The sequence below is a fragment of the Tachyglossus aculeatus genome, chromosome X1, assembly GCF_015852505.1.
Source record: "Tachyglossus aculeatus isolate mTacAcu1 chromosome X1, mTacAcu1.pri, whole genome shotgun sequence".
Lineage (NCBI taxonomy): Eukaryota > Metazoa > Chordata > Mammalia > Monotremata > Tachyglossidae > Tachyglossus > Tachyglossus aculeatus.
In genome coordinates this window covers 56,768,460-56,787,355 of record NC_052101.1, presented here as the reverse complement: position 1 = coordinate 56,787,355, position 18,896 = coordinate 56,768,460, and the positions used below count along the sequence as shown (strand labels likewise).

Sequence of the window (18,896 nt, the reverse complement as noted above, 5' to 3'; positions counted from 1 at the left end):
TCAGCTGTGTGACTTAGGGCCAGTCACTTAACTTCTCTGTGCCTCAGTTCCCTCATCTGTAAAATGGGATTAATAATAATAATAATAATAATGATGGCATTTGTTAAGCGCTTACTATGTGAGAAGCACTGTTTTAAGTGCTGGGGAAGATACAAGGTGATCAGGTTGTCCCACGTGGCGCTCACAGTCCTAACCCCCATTTTACAGATGAGGTAACTGAAGCCCAGAGAAGTTAACTGACTTACCCAAGGTCGCACAGCTGACAAACACCAGAGCCAGGATTAGAACCCATGACCTCTGACCCCCAAGCCCGGGCTCTTTCCACTGAGCCATGCCACTTCTCAAGATTCTTAAGATTGTGAGCCCCACGTGGGGCAACTATTACCTTCTATCTACCTCAGCGCTTAAAACAGTGCTTGGCACATAGTAGGCGCTTAACAAATACCATCATTATTATGGCAGTGGCATAATCAATCAATCAATCAATCAATCGTATTTATTGAGCGCTTACTATGTGCAGAGCACTGTACTAAGCGCTTGGGAAGTACAAATTGGCATCACATAGAGACAGTCCCTACCCAACAGTGGGCTCACAGTCTAAAAGGGGGAGACAGAGAACAGAACCAAACATACCAACAAAATAAAATAAGTAGGATAGAAATGTCCAAGTAAAATAAATAAATAAATAAATAAATAGAGTAATAAATATGTACAACCATATATACATATATACAGGTGCTGTGGGGAAGGGAAGGAGGTAAGACGGGGGGATGGAGAGGGGGACGAGGGGGAGAGGAAAGAAGGGGCTCAGTCTGGGAAGGCCTCCTGGAGGAGGTGAGCTCTCAGCAGGGCCTTGAAGGGAGGAAGAGAGCTAGCTTGGCGGATGGGCAGAGGGAGGGCATTCCAGGCCCGGGGGATGACGTGGGCCGGGGGTCGATGGCGGGACAGGCGAGAGCGAGGTACAGTGAGGAGATTAGTGGTGGAGGAGCGGAGGGTGCGGGCTGGGCAGTAGAAGGAGAGAAGGGAGGTGAGGTAGGAGGGGGCGAGGTGATGGACAGCCTTGAAGCCCAGGGTGAGGAGTTTCTGCTTGATGCGCAGATTGATCGGTAGCCATTGGAGGTTTTTGAGGAGGGGAGTAATATGTCCAGAGCGTTTCTGGACAAAGATAATCCGGGCAGCAGCATGAAGTATGGATTGAAGTGGAGAGAGACACGAGGATGGGAGATCAGAGAGAATGGCACCGATATGATGATATGGTTCTACAGCCAGCACTGAAGACAAGAAAATGGGCTGGATGGCCAGTGATCTGATTCAGTAAAGGCATTTTACATGTTCTGTTGTACTTCCCTGCCCACTCAGACAAGAGACTGGGAATCCCATATCTACTCATGTGATACTCTCCTCACTACCTCCCTCAAGGAAGTGAAGGGGGGCACTGAGTGACAGGTAGTCCCTGCTGTGTCTCAGTGCCCCGCAATTCAAAGTCCACATCTTGCTGTGCATCATTTTTGGCCAACTAGGATTTGGATTATAGAGGATGAAGCATGAACATGTTTTTGCCCAACAATTAGCATACGTACTTGGGTGCCAATCCCACTTCATGCACTGTATGTTGGTGTGACTCCCGGTCTGGGATTTGGGTTTGTGGCTGATAGCCCATGTGTGTATCACTTGGCGCAGAGACTCACTCGACTGTGAGCTCCGCATAACTTATGCAACCAACAGAATAGAACCAGCTGTGTTCACCTTTTGAGGGTGAGAATCCAAAAGTTTAAGGACCCATACCTGCAGAATATGTACTGGCAAATCAACAGTAAGATGAGAATGGGATGTGGAAGACTGAGAACCGAGTTGAAATGGTAAGTCTCCATCTCCTGAAGGATCATCCTGAAGAGGAAGTAACAATTGGAAAAACTTCACTTAAAAAAACAACAACCCACCAGTCTGCAAGCATCACACTGTTTTCCACTTTCACATTTACATTTAAAGCCACTTCTACTGGTTAATGTAATAAAACTCAAAGGGAAAAGCATAATGAATAATAGGGTACAACCACTAACCAAGTTAATTCTTCCACCTGCACCAAGGAATTTATCTGTACCTGCCCACTGCAATTCCTGACTATACTCCCCCAATCACCCAAATGCTAGCTCTACCGCTGGCTCCTTCCTGCAGTCTTCAAACATTCCCACGTCACCCCATTCTCAAAAAAACTACCAAGAGCCATGGTGCCTGCCTTTCTCCTTCCATTAATTTTCAAACTCCTCCAATCAGCTGCTTACTTCCACTGCTTCCAGTCCCTCTCCTCCTGGATCTCTACCAGTCCAGCTTTCCTCCTCAGCATTCCACTGAAACTAATCTCATAGAAAAAGCCTCCAATGACCTACTTGGACCTGATTCCAAAGACCCCTTCTCTACACTGACCTTCCTTGCCCTCTGTATTGCCCTGAAACATCATTATCTGTCCTCAGTGCACAAGCTCTGGCTTTGGCTTCTGTGGAACTGAGGTAATGCCCTCTCCTGGCCTTCAATTCTACAGAAACATCAGACAATTTAGATTTCAAGCACCACATCACTCCACTGCCAAATCTTGCCTTTCTGCCTACATTACATGAATCAAACCATGGTATTTATTTAGGGCTTACTGTGTGCCAGGCACTTTTCGAAGCACTGGGGTAGATACAAGGTAATCAGATTGGGCACAGTCCATGTCCCACATGGGGCTCACAGTCTCCATCCCCATTTTACAGATGAGGTAACTGAGGCCCAGAAAAGTTAAGCAACTTGCCGCCCAAAGCAAACAAGTGGCGGAGTCAGGATTAGAACCCAGATCCTTCTGACTCCTAGGCCCATGCTCTATCCACTAGGCCATGCTGACTCTGTGCAGAGCACTGTGTTGAGTGCTTGAAAGAGCAGCATACAATAGAGTTTATCTTTGAGGAGTTCATACATCCTCTCTTTTTCAAGCTAGCTCACACTGAAGCCAAAGTAGTATCATGGCACCCCCACCCCCACCCCCAGCTTCCTTCAATGGCTCAGTATCACCCAAAGGGTCAGGCAAAAACTCCCATTTATAGGGATTTTCTAGGCAGTTCATGACCTCTCCCTCTCTAGCTTGTTAAAGCTCCTTGGAGGCTGGGATTCATTCATTCAATCATATTTATTAAGCGCTTACTGTGTGCAGAGCACAGTACTAAGCACTTGGGCTTTTTTTTTTTTTTTTTTTTTTTTTTTTTTACCAATTCTGTTGTACTATACTCTCCCCAGAACTCTGCACACAGTAAGCACTCAGTAAATACCATTGACTTGGTTGACTGCCTCCCCCACAGAGCAAGGTTCAGTTCCTTTCACATGCTAATCTACTTAACATCCTGAAGACTGGTCCTATTTCACTTAGCTTCATTACTCAAGTTGCTCACCAGTCCTCAAACACCCCTTCTTCCTGACTAAAATCATTCTCCTTCAGGAAGCTTCCCCTGATTCAGATTCCCCTCTCACCCATCTCACTGTACCGCAACTTGTGTATCTATGTGCTGGCTTATATATGATTTATGCATTCTACATAACCCATCACATCAAGGTTTGTCAGTCATGCCCCCCACCCAGGCCCCCCACCATTATGTAAGCCCCTGGACGGTAGGAACTGTGCCTTTCCCAAACTATATAAATCCCAAAGTTGCTCATAGAGTGTCACAAACCAAGGGGGCACTCAATATTTGACTCTCTCCACAGCAAGTGACACACATGCACACGGAAGCAGTGTGGCCTAGTGGAAAGAGAATGGGCCTAGGAGTCAGAGGACCTGAGTTCTAATCCCAGCTCCACCATTTGTCAGCTGCGTGACCTAGGGCCAGTCGCTTAACTTCTCTGTGCTTTAGTTACCTCATTTGTAAAATGGGAATTAAAACTCTGAGCCCCATGTGGGACATGGACTGTGTGTCCAACCTGATTATCTTGTATCTATCCCATCACTTGGTACAATGTCTGGCACATATTAAGTGCTTAACAAATACCATAAAAAAGGAGTAATTTGATGCCCAGAAGCATGTTTGAGGTAAAGGTTAATGAGCTTCTGTTCAAGATAAAAACATATTTTGCTCTTTTTCATGCAATGGACATTGGTTCTATTAATCAGATAAAGTAATCTTATTGCCTTTATTCTCTACTGCTAAATGCTTCTTTATTGGAGATGTCAAAATGTTAAAAAAAAAACACACCACAAAACTGCCAAAAATCGGGCTTCTTTAAGGACAAGTCTATATACTATGAAACTAAGCTAGTCAAGTTAACACCTGCCCTCTCCCCAAATTATTCGGGTGTCTCACCCAAATGCTCATGAAAACAGCAGACTGATCCACCCAGACTGGTCTAGAGATCATGGCATACAGGCTGAGTTGGTATCATTAGAAGGTTTAAGCACCTCACTTCTAAGGGGCAGGATTAGGTCTGTGCACTTGTCTAAGATGAGAGAGAAGAAGGAGGAGACAGGGAAGAAGGAAATCATGTTTGGCTGCCTGTCACACTGGCATGGCTTTGGTGATCGGTTCTCCAGCTGGCCTGAGCCCATGAAGGGCTCTTTCATAGGCTACTGGGCAAAGAACCTTCAAGTCAGGGGAATCTGGGCCACTCAAGCTATAGGAATAATAATGGCATAAGGCTGTAACCCCAAGTGCTTCTACTTTGGGCCACAATATTGAAGTAGGGCCCTAGAAGAACAGCCTGAGGAATCCACTTCCTCAGCCCCTTTTGAGTCTGGAGACCTCACTTCTGGTCCTAGTTATATAATCTCAAAGGGTAAAGCGGAGCGATGGGCTCAATCAAGCGTGCTCGCAGACTATCATCACTCACTCCTGATGACAAAAGTGATTCCTGATCTCTGGAAGTGGACCATGGACTTAAGCAGCAGTCCCTTTACAGCCCCAGGAGCAAATAAGTCTGGCCACCCTTGCAACAGGTGGCAACTCCCTGCCTGGCAGGTAAAAAAATCTTCCTATTATTAGTGAAGATTTAAAACAATGGCAAAGTCTGGGTTGGTAAGGAGGACTGAGGAAGAGAGTAAGGTCACAGAACACAGTGCACATTTACCCAATGGGTGTGGGGGAAGAAAGACCGGTTTTCCCCCTTGCCAAGTTTCACTGCAAAACTGTCCTGTTTGGGGGTTTGGTTTGAGGAATACTGGCGGCAGTGCCAACAGCTGTGGATCACTTGCCATTCTGCCAATAGCACAGCATTTGCAGCTTCTAAGGTGCAAAGGGAAGCTGTTTTGTGAGACTCCAGGAAAGGGGGTGGGCAGGAAGGGAGAGGAGGTAGAATGGACGGAAGTAGGGCATAGTTGGGGGTGAAGAGGGATACTGTCCATTTAAATGATATGAAGATTGCATTTAACAGTGTAAAAAAATGTTTCCAAGTAAAGATACTTCTCGTGAATTCCAAAATAATGCTAGAATTTCCTGTTTTTTGTTTCGACCCTATCATCAGCTACATTGGGGCCTCTTCTGGAGATAGCAATAGCAAGAACCTAGCACAGGGCTAAACCTGGGATGAGGGGCAATATTTTACTTCAACCCAAACCCCAGGCAACTGTAAACTGGTCTGACATTTGTGAACTCTTGTCCCTCTATAAAATGTCACATGCAGCATGGAAAAGAGGGGAAGGAAGGGTAAATGATCCCAGAATGCAAATATAGATGCTGCCAGATTCCACACATCTGCCTAACGGAACACCCAGGCCCCCTGCAGTCTCTCCTCTGTCTAAACGAAGGATCTGACTGAGGTCTGAGCCAACCTAATCCCAAACCCATTTTTCAGAACCCTCAAACCCATCATGTCTGTCTCAGCATATAGAGGCTTTGAGGAATGGTGCTATTGGCTGGTTTTCCTAAGCCCTAAAAAGTGGTCCTTGGGGATTCTTAGCGTCAGTGAAGTGCTGGCCTTACCTGCAGGACAGGATGCAAAGGGGCGTCACCCTGAGGTTGAAATAATCCAAGGAGGGAGTGTAGTGGAGTACATTGGTGTTTTTCCATAACAGGATGGGATTGTTTTTAAATGCAGGATTTGCCAGGATTGTGGACTCACCCTACAATAAAGGATTATGGGCAGGGCTGGAAAAACTCAGTCTTCTCAGCAATGACAAATCAGTTTATCGGGCAGGTTCCACAACAGCCTGGCGGAAAATCACTTCGCGATGAAATGATTTGTGCTCGGCTTTCCGCGTTTGCGGATTCACCTGCCAGATAAGTCAGCCCTCCCCGCCCATTCCCCACCTCACCCAGCCCTCCCTGCTTTTGGAGCTGCTGCCAACAGGGCTTTTCTACCACCACCACCCCCGCTCCCCCTGGCACCCCAAACTTACCTTCTCTCCCTCCCTGCACGCCCCCCCGGACACGCTCTCTTGTCCTCCCGCCACCCTCCGACCCCCCCACGCTAGGCAAGTTCAGCACTCATAACCAGACCTGGCTTTTCTCTTTTAGAAAACTTTGAAAAAACAAACAAAAAAGCTTAGTCACAACCTCCCATCACTCCCCTGTTTCCACAGAAGACGACCCTTACTGGAGTTGCCGGAGTCCAGGGATGGGGGAGGACCAAGGCAGGTAGGAGAAGGAGACCGGGAAACAACTGCTGCCACCCCAGTTTGAAAAGAAAAAAGCCAGGACTGGTTACGATTGTTGGACTGGCCTGGAGGGGAGCAGAGGAGGGGAGAGCGTGGGGGGGCGCCCATGGGGATGGGGAGTGGGGGAAAGTTTTGTGGGGGGGGGGACACGAGGGGGAAAGAGATGGAGGCAGGAAAGCCACATCGGCGGCAACCCTAAGTGCCGGGAGACCAGGTCAAGAGGAGAGTGTGGGCGGGGCGGGGGCAGGGGGCGGGGCAGGGAAAGACTTACCTTGGCAGAAAGCACGTTGTGCACAGTGTGCTCGGCCCAACACTGCAGCAAAAATTGCTGCAATGCCAGGCATCTGATAGCAGCACCTTGCATGTGATCCAGGACACCTTCTTGGTGCTTTTCTAACCCTTCTCCCTCAACCGCCACCCTTGGCCAACCACACAGGGAGGGAACTGGTAATGTTTAAGGGCTCCAGGGCTACAAGATGCAGAGCAGCTAAGCCTCTGAAACAGAAGCAGCAGTGGAAGGGCTGCTCCCAAACCCAAGTCACCAGTAAAACCAGTCTGGTTTTCTAGGTGCTATTCATAACCTGATCCACCATTTCTGCAAACCTGCTCATTGATCTTTCATTTCTCTCAGGTGGGGGCCAAAGAGGGGCACAGTAGCAAAGTATAAGCAAACTAAGTTTTGAGATGAAATAAAGAGTAAAGTGTGTAGTCATTCATATCATGTATGATCATTTCAATATTATAATACAAGTTAACACACATCAGATTCCAAACAACTTCTAATGTGATCTTTTCCTTCCTCTGAATCACTCCCTCTTACCTGCAATAACTGGATCTGAACATATTGGGCTCCGGTGGCTGGATCTCGTATCATTAAGCCTCCACTTGGCACTACGATGCTTCCACTCAACCGACAGCTAAGACCTGTGGAGACGCTGGGAGTACTGACTTTGTCGCTTTTGCTTTTCCTCTGAGCAGAGCCTGACGCTCCTGAGTTGAAACAGGGTAACATATGACACACACATTTAACATTCACGTGGCAGACCAAATACATCAATTGGTAGCAACTACCAATGCCACAGCATTCTAAAACCCTTTACCATGAAAATCCCCAAAACTTCTAGTATCCCAAACACTTAGTACAGTGCTCTGCATGCATTTAGCACTCAGTAGTCCACCGATTAACTGGCTGGCCAGCTGAATCTACAGATTTGCCTACAAGGGTTACAAAGCCACCATGTACTCTGGCATGGTGTGGCTTGAGAAGCAGCGTGGCTCAGTGGAAAGAGCATGGGCTTTGGAGTCAGAAGTCATGGGTTCAAATTCTGGCTCCGCCACTTAGCTGTGTGACTTTGGGCAAGTTACTTAACTTCTCTGTGCCTCAGTTACTTCATCTGTCAAATGGGGATTAAGACTGTGAGCCCCACATGGGACAACCTGATCACCTTGTAACCTTTCCAGCACTTAGAACAGTGCTTTGCACATAGTAAGCACTTAATAAATGCCATCATTATTATTATTATATCAAGGTCTAGAATGATTCATTTAGGACCCTATACACCTGCCCCTGCCTGTGAAACTGACTGAATTCTGGTAGTGGACTAGACTGCCCTAACCAAAAACATCCCAAGAAACTAGACCAATTCAGAGACTGGTATAGAGACCGAAGAGGGGGCAGGTTCCAAACTCAGATGAGCACACCTCCCCACACTGCCTCCTCCATCCGAGACTGCCCAAGAGCAGACCCAAACTCCCTAGAACAATCCTGGAATTGCCTTATCTTCCCAAGGATTCAAATACCTTTCTAGTTTAAAGAACAAACACTAAATATTTTCAAGTTCAGCACCTAGAAGCATGTATCACTCCATTTCTAAATGTTATCTTTGAAGCTCTGGTCTCCAATCCAGTGAGCACATCCTTCCCTTCAAATTCCCCAAACCACAACCCTCTCAACCTTCCAGGCCCTCCTAGAAAACACCGTCTCCAGGAGGCACTCTCCGATCAATAAATTAACGGGACTGAGCTCTTATTGTGGGCAGAGCATTGTACTAAGCTTCCATGTTTAACTCCCATCTATATACTCCTTCCCAGAGCTTAGTACAGTGCTCTGGATATAGTGAAGTGCTTAATAAAAACTATTACAATGCAATAGAGTTCGTAGGCACGATCCCAACATTTGAGGACCTTTCAATCTAGTAGGGGAGACAGACATTCAAATTAGTTACAGATCTTGGAAGCAATCCCCACCTCCCTTATCAAATCTTCTTATTTGCAACCTTTAGCATTTAGAGAATCAGCGTGGCTCAGTGGAAAGAGCACGGGCTTGGGAGTCAGAGGTAATGGGTTCTAATCCCGGCTCCGCCACGTATTGGCTGTGTGACTTTGGGCAAATCACTTAACTTCTCTGTGCCTGTTACCTCATCTGTAAAACGGGGATTAAGATTGTGAGCCCCACGTGGGACAACCTGATCACCTTGAATCCCTCCAGCACTTCGAATAGTGCTTTGCACTGAACAAATACCATCATTATTATTATTTAGCATTTTAAAAATGAATTGGCTTATTCATTCGATTTTTTTTCCCCCAGTTGACTTTTATCATTATCATCTGTTTCTATGCTTTCCCTATTGCTCCCTCTGGACACATACAATCTATGTCTGCCATCTTCCTCGAAAGCTTCTTGCGGGCAGGGATCATGCCTTTCACTTATATTCTGTGTTCTCATGAGCCTGTAGACTCTGACTGCAGGCACTCAATCAATTCTGATGCTAACAAGTCCTTCTGCCTAAAACAGGGGCAGAAACCTATGGCTCTTCTTGGAATCAAATATGGTTCATTCATTCAATCATATTTATTGAGTGCTTACTGTGTGCAGAGCACTGTACTAAGTGCTTGGGAAGTACAAGTTGGCAACATACAGAGATGGTCCCTACCCAACAATGGGCTCACAGTCTAGAAGGGGGAGACAGACAACAAAACAAACATGTGGACAGGTGTCAAGTCATCAAAATAAATAGAAGTAAAGCTAGATGCACATCATTAACAAAATAGAATAGTAAATATGTACAAGTAAAAAAATAGAGTAATAAATCTGTACAAGCATATATACGGCTGCTGTGGGGAGGGGAAGGAGGTAGGGCAGGGGGGATGGGGGGGAGAGGAAAAAGGGGGCTCAGTCTGGGAAGGCCTCCTGGAGGAGGTGAGCGCTCAATCATTCATTCATTCAATTGTATTTACTGAGTGCTTACTGTGTGCAGAGCACTGTACTGAGCACTTGGAAAGTACAATTCAGAAATAGAGACAATTCTTGTCCACAGTCTAGAAGGGGGGAAGACAGACATCAAAACAAGTAAACAGGATCAATATAAGTATAATTATAGATACATACAAACATACAGAAGTGCTGTGGGGTGGGAAGAGGGGGGGGAAGAACAAAGGGAGCGAGTCAAGGTGATGTGGAAGGGAGGGGGGCTGAGGAAAAGGGGGGCTTAGTCTGCAAAGGCCTCGGAGGATGTGAGCCTTCAGTAGGGCTTTGAAGGGGGGGTAAGAGTGATTGTTTGGCGGATTTGAGGAGGGAGGGCATTCCAGGACAGAGGTAGGACGTGGGCCAGGGGTCGAGGACAGGTGAAATCGAGGCACAGTGAGAAGGTTAGCACCAGAGGGGCTAGACCAGAGCCTCGGGCTAAGGAGAGACACCTGCCAAACACCTTACGGCACTGCAGTCATGAGCCATCTAATAGCCCCAGTAGAGGGCACAGGGCTGCCATGTATGAGGGAGAGAAGGTGGGTTAAGTTAGCAAGAGGCAGCCAACTAGCAGGGTGGGTACTCAGCCCCAGCCTGCCAGCCCCTGCCTTGGGGAACTTCGCGACTCAAAAAGTGGCCCCAGGTGGGCTTGGATTCATGCCGCTCGGCCCTCCCAACTTAGAGAATCCTTACCCATAAAGCCCAGGGAGGGTGTTCTCAACCCTTTGTGGAGGGGGAATCCCCACCCAACTGGGGGCTCCCACAGACTGGGCAGCCCTCCAAAGCCGGGAGGGAAGACAGAAAATGCCAGCCACCAATCCAGATAATGGGGGAGATGGGGGAAGGATGGGGAGAGACATGGGGAGGGGAAGGAACAAGGTCAGGGGCTATGGGAAACTCTCCCCACTACCCTCACACCACAGCAGGAGAACTGATATCTGTGACTCACCATAGGGCAAGGACAGCCGGGGACAGCAAGACCACTCTCAGCTTCTGTGGGGGATGAGGAAGGACTCCTATCCTCTGCTGCGGGATTCAAATGGTGAGGAAGGAGCCCCAGTGCTACTACCTGTGCCCAGCCAAGTGGGCCCTGGCCTCTCGCATCCCTGGGACATGGGGAGGGGGAAGAAACTGACCTCTGACATGATGACCGACCTGTCATATCGCGCCAATCCTCCCCTCGGATGGCAGTCACTGCTGCTAGGAAGCAGCCACGCAGCAGTAGCTTCATCACATTGGGCCATGTGCAGCATGACGCAACAACACGTGTGGGCCCGTACACTGTGTGATTGGATTTTTGAAACCTTTGAGAAGTTGATGCACATTTTGTTTGGCTCTTCTGTCCAAAAGGATTGCCAACCCCTGGTCTATAGAAACCTGGACCATCTATAGCAACAATCCCACGTCCATAAAATTCTACTGGCTGCCATTCAATCCAGCTTTTCCCTCCCTGATGCCAGACCTGTTTCCCAAATCTGCTCGTTGCCACAACCTTCGCAAGGTCAGCACTGGCATCTTCCCGAGAGGTGGCTGCTCCTTCCATTTCTTATCGCCACCTCCAGCTCTTCCAGTTTATGATTACTAAATTCTGAAGAAACTATGAAAACGCTCCAGTTGACTGCAACTATGAAGTCTGTGTTTCTCATAGTAGGCTAGTAAGAAATGCAGATGACTACTAGCTTCTTAGACAGTGCTTTGATCTCTGCATACCATCAGCACCTCAGTTAAATTCAATCATGCTAACGTCACAAAAACACATCATTGAACTTTGCAATCCTTGTAGTTGGGTGTCGGTGGGGTTTTTGTTGGTTTTTTTGGAGCTAAAGAGTTGATCCAAGCACAAAGCAAGTGGCTTTGAAAAAACATTTTGTTCAACTGCTAATGAAGCTCAAATGCATTAATACATAATTTAGCATCAAACCACAGGTTCTAATCTGATTCTTGAATCCCAGTTTCCCTAGATTTCATAGTTCTAACAAAATCAGCTGATCCATTTGTAGAGAATCTGATTTTAAAACCACCAGAGAATCAGTATGGCACATACATCCTCACCTGTGCTGCTTCCTGTTCCTCTCTGCTTTTTTTTCTTGGCTAGTTGAATAGCTCGGTAGTCTGTCCTGGCTGAGCCTCCACTCTCCTAGCAAGACAAGAGAAAAAGCTTGTTAATCACTTATCTAAAGAGTAATTAAAAAAATTCAAGGACACAGGGACCATGTTCAACCTGATTAACTCATATCTACCCCAGCACTTATAACAGTGCTTGGCACATAGCGCATAAAAAATACCATAATTATTATAAATATTAAGAACAATGCATACCAAAAGGCAAGCTGCTGGCTTCACATGTGCCCAATGCTCACAAACTGAAGCAGTCCAACCCTCTCTGGCCACTGGAATTGCAAAGATTCAAACGGCATGCTGCAATTCTGTTCGAGTCTTTGTATAAAAATTGAACTATAACATAGCTATATACATATATATATATATATATATATATCTAGAAAACAGATAACTATAGCAACATAGAGTTTATACAACTATAAAGTTCAGGTAGCTATAAAAATATAACTATTGTACACCAATATCTAAATAAGAGCATTCTGTGTTTTCAGTAAACTCCAGAAAAATGAAACAATAGAACTCCCGTGTCAGCAGCAGGGAAGTCAAAGGACAAGTAAAGGTGGAGAGGGAGGAAAGGAGGGAGGGAGGAGGCAGCTCAAGTAGTCATCCCCTCTGATCTCTCTCCCTTGCCATTAGCAAGGAATTAAACTGGGTGAGGAGAACATAAGGATTCAAGGGAGGGTATATCCCAATCCCTGGGTTCTCATCCCAGCTCTGCCACTTGCCTGCTCCGTGACCTTGGGCACATCAATAAACTTCTCTGTGCCTCAGTTTTCTCATCTGCAAAATGGGGATTTGGTGCTTGTCCTCCTTCCCTTTTCGACTGTGAGTCCCACATGGGACAGGGACCACTCTGATTATATTGTATCAACCCCAGTGCTTAGTACAGTGCTTTGTACACCGTTTAAATACTTAACAAATGCCATTATTATTAGTAGTAGTAGTATTAGTAGTAGTATTTCAAGAGGACTACCTCCCTCCTTCCCAAGGAGGCTCAGGATATTGGGAGTACAGGGGAACGGAGGAACCACCCACTAGATAGTAGCAGGGGGCAGTACCCCAGGACTACTTCCCTGGGGCCAGGAGTCAGCACTTGGCATACCTAGCTCTGGGATTTAGAGGTCTCCCTTCCAGCCTGTTTAGGGAGGAGCCCGACAGGCCCATTGCCAAAGACTGTATGGGGAGGGGTTTAGAGTAAGGACCACTCTCCATCACTTTCTTCTAGACTGTGAGCTCCTTGTGGGCAGGGAACATACCTACCAATTCCATTACACTGTACTTTCCTAAGTGCTTAGAACTGTTCACTACACAGTAAGCACTCAATAAATAACCAGTGAATGATTTCTCCAGGAGGACCCTACACTGTGTTCAAGTTTGGCCTCTGGCTTGCTTTTCTGCCTGACCTGCTGTAACTGAGAACTAGGGTTTCTCGGGGGCCAATTTTCAAGAAGTCCCCAGGATAAGTGAAAAAGAGCTCCCCCAGTGTTGGCTTGCCAATCCATTAGGTTCTAACTTCCCTGGTTAAAACTGAATGGCATCATGTGGGTGTGGCCACCTGTTAATAGGCAGGTCCTGGTAACTATTGATAAATATTTACCTGAATGTTGCACTGGAAAAGAAGAAATGAGAATCGGCATTTCCTTGTTTTAAAATAAAAAGAAATGGGTTTGGGACTTGGGCTGGATCTATAACAGATAATTCAACTCTGAGACCCGGAAGGTCTTTGTTTGCTTCTCCTGCCCATTTAGCCGAAAGTTTGAAAAAAAAACAAACTTTAAAACTTTTTTTAAAATCTATTCACCTGCCAGTGTAAATAACACTAATGCACTCTAAAGTCAAAGTGGGTTATTCATTAGCATTATTGAAAAATGCTTGGTCGCCCTCCACCAAAAGAGGATAAATTAGTCCAAACTGCTGGAGGTGGAAGATTAATACCTTCCAAGACAAATTCACCCACGTGGTTTTTTTCCTATTATAGATCCATCCATGAAGCTAAATTCCTTACTTCTACAACCCTTCATGAACACTGCATTACGTGCACGCACACGCGCACACACACACACACAAAATGATCTGTCCCCCTCTATACATTCCCTCGTTAGTGTTCTCCCTCAAGGCCTAATTTTTTAATCTGGTAGTGAGCAAATACCCAATTCTGCTCTTTTTGAAAAATTTACACGGTGTCTTTCTTCCCCCTCATGACCCTAAGAAGTCTTTGGAAGCATCCTCAACATCTCTCTTTGCTATGAAGTCTTATTTCCTTCACCAAAAGAAACATGTGAGAAAGGTCTGCATATAAATTTAAGCCAGCACTCGAACATCCTCAAAAAGAAGAAAAAAAGATGATTCAGTCATCCGGTGAATACTGAATATAGTTACTGCATACCAAAAATGAGCTGCCAGTCACTGTGCTAAGATCCATTTCTTTTTGAGCACTGTAGCTTCCCGTGGGATTGGAGAATACAAATTGAGTCACCACTTTGCTTCCTTCCTGCTGTCCGACAACGTCTGAGCCAGGAAGCAAGTTTTGTTCGCTTTTTGTTGGCGTCAGTAGTTCAGGGACACAGTTTCCACTGAGGCTGCTTGACGGGGTCAATGTGGCAGAGTCTATTGTGAGATTATTGCTGGATGTCAAGCCATGGAGATCCTGACTGGAATTCTTCAAGGATAAGGATGCCAGAGAACCTAAGGCTTCTGCATTTACAGTCTGTACATCATCCAGATTTAAAGTGCTTTGCTGTAAGACGGTGGCAGTGGTTCCAAGTAAGAGAGAATTGTCCAAACCGTGAGGGTTATCGTTGCTAGCCACCAAGATCAATGGGTCCACCGTCTGCCCTAAGGAATTGCTATTATTATTATTATTAACAGGAAGGTTCCCTCCAAGAGTTGAACTCACTGAAGCAACATCAATAGTGAGAATTCCAGAGTTCACCAGTGCTACGTCGGTTGCAACTGTAGAACCATTACCAGATACATTAAAGAGAGACACAAGATCTACATTGCTGAGATCATTTTGCCCTGGGCTGGTAAGTTCGCTGCTAGGTGTAAGGGAAGTTGTAGCTTCAAGCTGGGTTAAGAGATCTAAAAAAGAATGAGTTTTCCACATGGTTATTCTGGGGCACCAAAGGACAGTAGACTTTATCCATATTAAAGAGATTAAGCACCACGCTGTCCTCTGCCCAATCTATTCCCCGTACCTAGAACTGCTTACTACCTCACACCGGGCTCAGGATATAGTTTCCCCGGGACTTCAGTGAACATTCCCTGGGCGTGTGGTTGATATGTAACCTTTACCTAGGGATACGTTGACTCTGGAGTGGCGGTCTTGTTTCCCCCATGGTTCACTGCTTGACATATAGTGAATGCTTAACCAATACCATTACTATTATTATTATGCCATTAAAGGTAGGGAATGTGCCAAATTTATACACCAATCCTCAATACACCCAATTCAGTGGGAATTCAATCAGTTTGAACCAACTTTTGTTGACATCATTGCTTAGACAAATGCCAGAGTGAACGGTGCTTGGTCACTTCACCCACAGAGTCTGGGTTGGAGTTGTTCTGGGGTCATGTATTAGAGTAAGCCCAAACTTCTAGGCCATCTCTGGACCAAAGAAGAATGGTCATTTACACTTGTCCCCCTGATCTGCCCCTTAACCAGGAAGATGACCAGAAGCAAACCAGCTTTGGGAGGGTGGGAGGGAGAGGAGAGAGCAGCAGGTCAGCCTGTAAAACAAGCAAATTGGCCCCCTTGTTGCACTACCCTCAAGTGCAACAAGAGAGGCTGCTTGTTACTGGAAAAGCAGTGTTGCCTAGTGGAAAGAGCACAGGCCTGGGAGTCAGAGCTCTGTCATGGGTCTGCTGCCTCACCTTGGTCAAGTCACTTCTCTAGGCCTCAGTTACCTCATCTGTAAAATGGGGATTAAATCCTACGTCCTCCTAGTTAGAGTGTGTGCCCCACGTGGGACAGAGATTGTGTCCGACCTGATTAATGTATATCTACCCCAGTGTTTAGTACAGTGCTTGCCACATAGTAAGCATTTAACAAGCACCATAAAATTATTATTATTATTATTATTAATTGTTATTACTGGTGAGATCGGTAAATAAATTAAGCATCCAACAGCATAGCTCAATAGGTGTTTCTGCTAAAAGACAAATGATGTCCTTATTAGTTTGTTGGAGATTTGCCGAGTAAGTCTGAGAGTTTGCAATCCCCAGTACCTGAGAGTCAGAAAGCTGGGGGTGGGAGGAGCCAAATAACTAGGGGGGTGGATTAAGGCTCAGATTAGGCTTCATTTCCTAGGAATCTGTGATTACTGTTCCTGTGCTGATGCATATATCCCCACCTCCCCTCTCCCCTCCCCACTGCCCCCACATCCCACCTCCTCAAGCCAATATCCTTATGTGCAGAGCAGGGAAAATTTAGTCCTTCCTGCAGCACCTGCAAGCTAATCCCAAACTTAGCATAGCATTAAACTATGAATGCTTAGCGAGACTGCCTGCTTTGTTATTTTCAATCGGCTGTACTGATAAACATAACTATTGGAGAGCACCTCCCCAAAAAATGGTGTTGGTGGGGCGGGGGGGGGATTCAGATACTTGGTTTTCTGGCAGCACCCAGGTCGTCATTTTGGAGTTTAAAAAAATCGACATTATCAAATTCAGATGGTCCCTCGCTCACTAAGGACCCCTTCTGAGAAAGAGCAGAAAGAGCATAAAATGGGAGCCTTGTTTTCAAAAGTCAAAGGACTAGGAGGAGTTTAGCAAAATCTTCAAGGGACAATCAAGTATCAAAAGAGCTAGCATAAAGTATGAGGGCACTGGGTGAACCTTTCCAATCCTTAAAACAAGATGCAAAGCATTTCTTTTTAAATATGTAGTAATCATTCTAGATACTGTGAGCAGAACTGTGACCTCCGTTGTATCCCGACTACGCATTTTAACTGAAGAAGTGTGGGAAACAGCGGCGCAGCCTTTGAACGTTGCTTTACATAGCTGAACGCCAGTTATTTTGAAGAATCACAGTCCTGCTTTATACTTCCCTGGGGAGCTACAGGGCTAACTAGCTATAGGCTTAGGGCATGTAAATCAGTGGAAAGTTTCAGCGCTACTGGGCCAGGACAATGTGAACCCAGAGAATTGGTCTGGGAGCCAGGGTACCTCCAGAAACAGCAGCCTTGTACAAGGATTCTCCTCAAGCAATTGCATGGACTGGTCCTTCCAGAGCAATAGAAGCTCCCTCGCTGTTCCTGGAATTCCCCCTCTGATGCCACACCACTAGGCTCCAAACTTCTGGTGTCCATACCTATCGCATCTGAGTGCCTGTGGCAGTGTCATCGTGATCTGGCACTTAGTACAGCGCTCTGCCCACCATAAACGCTCAGTAAGTACCATTAATTTACATAGGAACAGGTACATCTGGTATGTCACTGCTCCACTTCCAGGAGCCAGTGTGTGGTAAACTTGGGGCAAAAAGACTTTAAAATCACAGGCTGAGAAAGAAGGAAGGCTCTGCCAGTACCCTGATTTGCCCCTACTCTGACTTACAGGCGAAAGGGGTGGAAGCTGAATCAAATCCCTCTAAAAACAGCTTAGACCCCAAAGTGTTTTCTTTGCTACCTTTCCTAGGTTCATTTCTTCATAATTTCCATTCCTAATTAAATCCCTAGAGGGAAAACAAAATATAAAATTATAAAATAATTGGTAGACATTCTTCCAGTATTTCGTTTAGAACTTATTATATAAATAAAACCCTGAATTTATGGGAATCAACCAATAAATCACCAGAAATCGGAGGAAGGGAAGCATTTCACATTTCTGAATGAATTCATTCATGGTTTCAGGAAGAACTGAATCAGACCATGACTCTTTCACTAAACAAAATCAGTTCCTGATCTTTCCATAAATCTTCAGGAATAACCTCCAAACACCATCAGAATAGATATTTAATGCAAAATAGTATGGGGTTCTTTTTGAAAAGATCATCTCATGTCACAGAATCTGCAAACAAAATATGCCTAAATACATTCAATTGTCCTGAGGTACTGTTAAGTACCCTTCATCTCTCTCTCAAATGTAATGCAAATTCTGAGTATCATGGAAAGCTGAATAGCTACACTTTGATCATTCAAATCAAGTAGTTACATGAATTTGGATTACTATGGACAATCATTAAAAAACACAGAAAGATAAACAAAATTTGGCACATTCGTGCCCAAAATCTAATTCTGTTTGGTTATCAAAATGTCATCTGGACTGGCTTTGGTTCCTGAATACTTAATAAGCTTTCTACATTTCTGATTTGTAAAAGTCTCTCTCAATTTGGCAAGTACATTCTGTCACACGTCATAAAATTCCTATCAAAACTGGCTACATTTTACTTGAGCTCTCTAGAGCAGTTCTCGTAAAAATAACTTGAAAACGCAAAGGCCCTCCAAAGCGCATATTTTGCCACTTAGCTTTTGCCCTTTTACTATATTAGACTTCTCCCTCTCGCAGAGTTGAAGCAAATATTCTACCTGGACTGAAGTTGTGCTGTTTGATCATGTGAGCCGTCATACTGTGCTTCGATGTGAATAGTTTACTACAACTGGAAACAAGACAGCGGCTTTTTAAGGAATCCACATCTTGAAGGTGTTTCTTAGAGTGAATGTACAAACTACTACGTGCAGAGAACTTAGCACAGCACCCTACAACAGAAGTATGGAAAAAGTTTAACTCGAGGCAGATGGTGCCAAAAAGCAGATAATACTTAAAATGCCCTGTTGGGAAATAAAACAAAAATCGTTAAAAAGGTGATTTTCTATATTTTGACACCCGAACATACGTACCTTTTTGTGTACATATACGTGTATATAAAATACACCCCAAATATAAGCAATGAGCAGCAGAAGCATCATTCATTCAATCTTATTT

The 18,896-nt window shown here is 45.4% G+C and overlaps 1 protein-coding gene across 1 annotated transcript in view; it reads right to left on the bottom strand.

The window, feature by feature from the left end:
- Positions 1 to 18,896, bottom strand: part of LOC119949907 (zinc finger X-linked protein ZXDB-like) — a 38,237-nt gene that overhangs the window by 4,301 nt on the left and 15,040 nt on the right. Inside the window, exons 5-10 of the mRNA XM_038771761.1 lie at positions 18,500 to 18,670; positions 14,362 to 15,056; positions 11,907 to 11,991; positions 7,431 to 7,600; positions 5,937 to 6,076; positions 1,786 to 1,887 (exon numbers count right to left, since the gene is read on the bottom strand). Coding sequence (XP_038627689.1) covers positions 1,786 to 1,887; positions 5,937 to 6,076; positions 7,431 to 7,600; positions 11,907 to 11,991; positions 14,362 to 15,056; positions 18,500 to 18,670 — 1,363 coding nt within the window. The remainder of the gene's footprint in view (positions 1 to 1,785; positions 1,888 to 5,936; positions 6,077 to 7,430; positions 7,601 to 11,906; positions 11,992 to 14,361; positions 15,057 to 18,499; positions 18,671 to 18,896) is intronic.